This window comes from Auxenochlorella protothecoides (genome assembly GCF_000733215.1).
Source record: "Auxenochlorella protothecoides strain 0710 unplaced genomic scaffold scaffold93, whole genome shotgun sequence".
Lineage (NCBI taxonomy): Eukaryota > Viridiplantae > Chlorophyta > Trebouxiophyceae > Chlorellales > Chlorellaceae > Auxenochlorella > Auxenochlorella protothecoides.
Window position 1 is genome coordinate 213,395 of NW_011934269.1, and position 6,635 is coordinate 220,029.

At 60.1% G+C, this 6,635-nt stretch overlaps 1 protein-coding gene across 1 annotated transcript in view; it reads right to left on the reverse strand.

Moving 5' to 3' along the window:
• Positions 1 to 265: 265 nt before the first annotated feature.
• Positions 266 to 6,635, reverse strand: part of F751_6680 (hypothetical protein) — a gene marked incomplete at both ends in the record, with an annotated part of 7,284 nt that continues 914 nt past the window's right edge. The window contains 16 exons of the mRNA XM_011401359.1: positions 266 to 319; positions 462 to 564; positions 729 to 859; positions 1,006 to 1,074; positions 1,206 to 1,312; positions 1,958 to 2,066; positions 2,215 to 2,302; positions 2,458 to 2,557; positions 2,709 to 2,845; positions 3,173 to 3,330; positions 3,495 to 3,768; positions 4,017 to 4,104; positions 4,264 to 4,357; positions 4,564 to 4,745; positions 4,981 to 5,115; positions 5,977 to 6,443. Coding sequence (XP_011399661.1) covers positions 266 to 319; positions 462 to 564; positions 729 to 859; positions 1,006 to 1,074; positions 1,206 to 1,312; positions 1,958 to 2,066; positions 2,215 to 2,302; positions 2,458 to 2,557; positions 2,709 to 2,845; positions 3,173 to 3,330; positions 3,495 to 3,768; positions 4,017 to 4,104; positions 4,264 to 4,357; positions 4,564 to 4,745; positions 4,981 to 5,115; positions 5,977 to 6,443 — 2,296 coding nt within the window. The remainder of the gene's footprint in view (positions 320 to 461; positions 565 to 728; positions 860 to 1,005; positions 1,075 to 1,205; positions 1,313 to 1,957; positions 2,067 to 2,214; positions 2,303 to 2,457; positions 2,558 to 2,708; positions 2,846 to 3,172; positions 3,331 to 3,494; positions 3,769 to 4,016; positions 4,105 to 4,263; positions 4,358 to 4,563; positions 4,746 to 4,980; positions 5,116 to 5,976; positions 6,444 to 6,635) is intronic.

A 6,635-nucleotide genomic window follows, 5' to 3' on the forward strand; every position in this document is an offset into this window, starting at 1 on the left:
GGTCTATAGTTGCGTCTGTGCTCGCCGACCCTGCACGTGCTTACAATGGAGTATAGAATTCACGACATCACAGTAATGACGGAAGGTTTTATGCATCTGGAGATATGGAGCTCGTTATGTGGAGTGGATGGGGGGGAATTGTATGTGCAGGGTGGTTGGAGCAAGGATGGCTGGTCGCGAGAAACGCTCTATATTCATCGACCATAACTGGAAGAAAAATGCAGGAGTGCAGAGGGATGCCAGTACCTGGTTCCTCCTCACGATCTTATGCGTCAAGGATGTGAATGTCCACCTGGTGGGTCTTCTTGCCCAGGGAAAACTGTGGGGTATGCGCAGGATACAGGCTCAGCGAGTGTTGGGAGGGCAACCCATCCCTTTCCATGGTACTGTCCCTCAAGCTGGGGAGCTTGGAGGATGCACCAGAAAGCCATCACCCCCCTCATCCATGCACGCCTTCCCACCTGGTACTGTACAGGGGTTATCGAGATGAAGTAGCGGCGCCCCCCTTCCACCACGACACTTGGGATGCTGACACAGGCGTTGTCCCTGGCAAGCCCAGTGGTCCTGCATGGAGGATTGCAGGTGCTCGTGCGAGGAACGCCTGTGCAGAGCCTGGTGTCGGCCCCGGCGGTGGGGCCATGGACACTCCTGGCACACTCCCTGCGCAGGGCGCATACATGCCCCGCTGAATCAGCCCCAGACCCAGTCCTGTCGCCTGGCTCACGCACCTGATGACCTCCAGCTGGTCGTCCATGACAGTGATCTCCGCGCCCACGTCGGTCTTGTTGGAGCAGGTGGTGATGTTCAAGGTGTGGTCCTCCTCCAAATCCAGCCAGGCAAGAACGGGGGCGATGGTTATCTGGAGGGTCAAGAAATTGCGGGAAAGTGGGGCAGATAATTCAACAGATAGGCTGGGCATACAAAACTCACTGTGAGCAGGGCACCCCTATGTCTCCCATCATCATAATTGCTGGGGTGCAGGCTCAGAGGAAAGCGCTCCCTTACCGGGAGGACGGCGTGCGAGGGCACAGCTGGGATCCTGAGCCTGGTGGGATTCAGACTCTCAGTGACGGCCTGTGTGCGCAGGGTGGGATGGGGTCAGCGAGGAGGGGCCCTTCCCTCTCCCCCCCGTGTGCCTGCCTTCCCACCCAGTCTCAAGGCCCTGCCCCTGCACCGCCCTGCACTGGCATGCCCTGCCTGCACACCTCGGCGAGGGGCATGCTGGCGATGGTCATGGATGCTTTCCCATTCAGGGACTTGGACTGGCCGGGGATGGTGACTTGGGTCCGGGGGTGGGCCACAAAGTAGTAAGCTGGAGAGACGGTCAGCGGAGAGGAATGTGTGGGTGAATGTCATGTGGCACAGCGCCACTGCACCGGGGCAGCCTGTCTGCGGTGGGGAGGCGCTGGCAGGGGGCAGGGCTCGGGGTCCCATGCGCCTAGACCGCCCTGCCCCGCCCGCAATGGCTGGATCAAGCGAGGGTTCAATGCCCTCCTCACCCGACCGCCCACTAGTCACTCACTCTCCCCCTTCCGAAGCGCCGCTACCATGCGGCTGCACCCTGGTCTGGGGGAGTCCACCTCTGTCTGATTGTGACTGCGTGGATTCAAAGGAGGATGGGCTTCCTGAGGGGGCCTGTGCATACCGAAACCCAGGGCTCAGACCTCACCCCTGCCCCCCCCTCCCACCCTGACTCCTGCTCACAGGATGGCATTCTCCGTGGACCACGTTGCATCCAGAAGCTCGAGGGTCATCTTCTGAGCCTTTGAACCCCTCTCATGCGGACAGACTGTGATTGCAACTCCCTGAGGGAGCGGAGGGGGTTGGGAGGGCGTGCTGGGCTTGCATGTGAAGCAAATTGGCGACGTGAGGGGATGTGGTTCTGGAAGCTCACGTCTAGGGGAAGGGTAGCCTCCACCACTCTCAACAATGGTGTCATCTTCCCCTCCCACCCCACCCCACCCCTTCCTGGTCACCTCTGTCTTCTGTGCAGTGTAGACAAAGTACTTGGCGGGTATGAAGGGCCCATTATGTTCCGTGATCAGCGGGATCTGGGGGTTATACCTCTGAGCGGCAGGGGAAGGGAAGGGGAGGTGTTGCGGAAGGGCTTGCGGGTCTCACTGGCTGGGGCCCCTGGCAGGAGGCCCCCACGTATGCTAGCAATGCCCAGCGATCCTTCCCACGCCCCTTCATTTCCCCTTTCCTGCTACCCACCTCCAGGTCCATGACGTGGCGGAAGGGGACGCGGACCTCCTGCGGGTTGAAGAAGCTGTTGCCCTTGCGTTCAGCCCACACCACGCCCCTGTGGGTGGGTGTCCAGAGGGAGTGGTGGAGGGACAAGGTGCTGGGCAGTGCTGCTCCATGGGCCTGGGCTGGGACCTCTGAATGGCACGCCCACCTGGGCACTGGATGAATCTCACCCCCCTGCGTTCCAGCCAACACCAACCAGCCACTCACGAGATGGTCTTGGTGCGCGAACTCCACCCACCGGCCTCGCTCACGACGGGCCAGGTCAGCGCAACATCAAACTGGAGGGTGGCCTCGGGGTGGGCCCTGCCTGGGACTGTGGACATGTGGGAAGGGGGGCTGTGGGTGGCACAGGCCTGGGCATGGCAGCTGGAGGGACGGCTGGAATCCGTCGGCATGACAGCCCCGCCTCTGCTCACTTGCCTCCTGTGTTGACCTCGACCCCGCATCCCCCAATGTACCTGCGGTGACGCTGACGAACTGCGGCGTGCGCCAGTTGCTGCGCGTGAAGGTGAGCGTCTGCGGCGTGACGCTCACCAGGTCAGTCTGGGTGGGGGTGAGGCTGATGGTGGTGTCCTTGTCTGGCTCCTGCTGCAGCCTGTGGGGATTAGAGCATGGAGAGAGCATCTGGTTTTCCAGGAATTGTGGGAACAAAGCGGCTGCAGTTGAGTCATGGGCCGGAGTACCAGTGTTGCTCTGACTCCCGTCGCAGGGACAGGGATGGGGCGACGGGTATGCTGGCCTCGCCTGGGCCAATAGCCAGGGCTGCGCTGAGCGCCCAACCCCGCAGATTTTAGCAGCGATCGAGCGTGCCATGTGGAGTCTTGGGCCCTGCCTATTGGCAACATGCTGTTATACGAGACTCTACACTAACTTTCTTCAACCCGCCAACCACTGATCCATTCCCTTCCCCCAGCCCACTCACGCAATGGAGAAGGATGTGGAGCCTTTGCGGGGGTTTACTTCGGGCACGATGTTGCCCACAGTGATGGTGGGCAGGGCCCGGGTGTACTCCTCAAACTCAGCCCCGCCCTCGTCCTCGACGGAGCGATTGAAGATGCGGTGGAGCCCATGCTCCCAGGCCTGCGGTTGGTGCGAGGCAGGTTTGTGGGAGGCATGACATGGCAGGCTCTCAAACCTCATCAGCTTCTGCAATTCCTGGCCTGCATGCCGGTGCCTCTGTGCCTGGCTCCACACCGCCTGCTCTACAGCCCAGCTAGGTTCCTCCTCACTCCCACCCCTCTCACCCCTCCGAGACTCCCAAAGACGACCCTGGATGGGCGCGGGTCATCCTTGTTCACCGTGCCGGGGCAGACGCTGCCGCGCCCGGTGGACAGGACCCCCATGATCTTGCCCAGCTCGTCGGCAAACATGCCGGCCCCGCTGCTGCCGTGGGTCATGCTGCCGTGTTGGACGTGGGTGGCATAGAAATTGCAGGCATGGGTCGAGCAACTCACGTTGTACACATCAACCTCCTCATTGACGGCATCCAGGATGACGCTGGGGATTTGGTTATACACCCTGCGCCTCAGAACAGGGGGAAAGGGCCTGGTCATGTGGAGGCTAGGAGCCCAGCATGAGGAGGGGCCGGGTTTCCAATGGCATGATGACAGAGCTGAGCTGTGACCACCCCTTGTTCCCAATAGAAGACCCTCCTCCTCTAGCCCGCATGGCAAGGGAAGGGGCAAATACAATAGCTCGTTACCTTCTCAAATTGCCCCTGTGGAGAGAACGCTCGAGCTCCCCCATGCACGCAGTCACCCACTCACTTTCCATAGGCGATCTTCTGGACATCGCCCGCCGGCTGAGAGATGCAGGTATAGGTGAAGTTGCTGCCCAGATTGGCAGCCTCCCAGCCTGTTCACGATTGTAATGGAGGAGGGTGTGAAGTTGTTGCAGGCCATCTCCCAAATCAAGTTGGCAGCAGAGCCTCAATGAATTTGATATGCATTGCAACGACAGCTTCAAAGGTAAATCCACCCTGGAAGCCTGGCCTGACAGGGTCGCCCTTCTCACCAGCAAGGACGACGCCCCACTCGGGGGGAATGTCCTGGAGAAGCTCAAAGACACCCACATCGGAGTACACATCTTGGAAAACAACTGCCAAACCCTGTGATCATTCCTTTGGTGGTTATGGTGGGTCTGCTATGGGGCCGGCGAGATTCACCCATCTCCTCAGGCAAGCATGGTACGTGGAGTGTCCTGCATGTCAATCATAGAAATATGTGCCACTCCAGGGGTGGGAGGCGGGGCCTGGAAGCCTGGTCATATTCGAGAGCTTCAACACCTTGGGCCTTCCAAGGCAATGCACCTCACCGTCAAATAGCGATCAAAGGTCCTGGGCACGTCCTCCACATATGAAGCATTGCAGGGGAGTTTGTAGTCGAAGATGATCGAGAATGTGCTCCATGGATACATGAACCTCTTCCCCATGAATGCCAGACAGTGGTAGGCAGACAGGACGTAGATCTTGTCTCCCGGGCCCTTGAGCAGAGTTCCTGTGGGAGTACAGTCAGGAGAGTCATGTGGGATGGTGGGGTCCAAGGACACCTCCTGGGCATACCCCCCTTGCAGAGAGTGATGACTTGCGCTCCTCCATTCACTCAGCAGGTCATGCATACATGGCAGGAAGTCAGTGCTGCATTTTGCTTGCTTGAGTATCGAGCTACAGCATGCAAGCCCTCTCAAAGGATGCGAAGGTCATCTGTGGGTCAACCCAGCCCCTGCCCTCACCAGTGCAGAAATTGGATGTCATGGGATTGGTGATCTGCACCACAGCATGCTGCAGGAAGTCAAATTCTGGTGCGCAAGTGGAATCGATGGCGCAGGAAGGGGCAGTGAAGAGCCTGTATACGATGGACTTGTCCTCTGCATGGGAAGATGGGGGCAGAGATCTGAGACCGGTGAGGTCCATCCGGTGCACGTCCCATGCGCCATCGCGACAGGGAAAGCCGCTCGGCATGAGAGAGAAGCGTGTCATGCCTGCACAAGCCCGGCCACCCGTACATGCCTACGCACCATCATCGGGCGTGTAGTTGAAAGGGGAGTCGAAAAATTCTACCTTGCTAAGGCACAGCTGCTCACGGAAGCCCGGGTGGGGGCAGGTAGGACCCAGTCAGAGAATTGCTAGGCGACCGCGGCGCATTCGAATGTCAGCGCTTGCACAATTAAATCATCTTTCGCCCAGCAATACCTTGGAGGATGCGGCGATGCAGATGAAGGCGAGCATGCACACCGCGTTTCGCGGCCCGTGCCTCGCCATTGCCCGGCGAAGCCCGGATCTTATCTGAGCCTACAGATGCTCAAAATTACAGATATGAGTCAGGCACGTGATATAGTGGAATCCGTGTAATTCGCCGTATGCAAGGCAGCCTGGTGAGCTTGGCTCTGCGCGCGACATACCACACCGGAAATCCGGAGGTCCGGACTACCGATGGACGGGACCCCACCCTCGGCAAAATTACCTTGATCGCTGGGATATGGCCTCAGCCACGTAGAGGGAAACAAATCCCTACCGGGCTTGCGCCGGTTGCACAGCTGCTTCCCGCAAGCGGGATCTGGCTGGCGCAGTTGGTTGCCTCGATCGGCGAACCAGAGGGGGTGGGGGGGTGGGAGGGCGGGAGAAGACGATACAGGGGGTCCACCAAAAGCTGTGGGACGAAGTGCATTCGCAAAAAAGCACTTGGTCAGCATCAGCATGTTGGCCGCTCCGTTCACGTCGCGGTTGACGACGTTGACTCTGCAGCCTCTGTTCCGTGCACCGCTTGGTGTCCCACACGTCCACCAGCTTCTCCTCGTCGTTGCGCACCCGCACGTACTGGTGGGCATGCAGGGTGGCATGACAGGCGCAACACAGCTTTGATGACCTGTGTTCGTCCACCACCACCACCCTGCACACCCGCCGCAGGCGCCGCAAGAAGCGTATCCAGGGCCCAGGCGGAGTCCCCCGCATGATGCCCCCCCGGTCCTGGGCCGACCAGTTGCCCACGCCCACGACCGTGGTCATGCCCCGGGGGGCGCGTAACTGCTCTGCCAGCCGGTTGATGGCCCGCTCCCTGCCGACGTAGGCCTGGTGCCGGAGCTTCCGGAATGGCTTCTTGTCCCGGTGCCAGGCCAGGCCCTCTCGCAGGTCTGGGACGATCTTCGCGACCCGCGACAGGAGCACCTCTGTGCTCGCTGTCTTATAGGTCGGGCACCTGCGGGAAGATGGGTTTGAGCAAGAGGGTTGGTACGGTTGGAGCGATGCGAGGTGTCGTGACACAGTGCCTGCCCCTGCGAGGCATACCCCTGCATTAACTCCACAAACCAATCACCACTCACTGGTGCAGCTTCTTGACATAGTCCGGGGCCTTTGCGTGCCACTTCGCAATGACCCCCTCCCGCCGCTT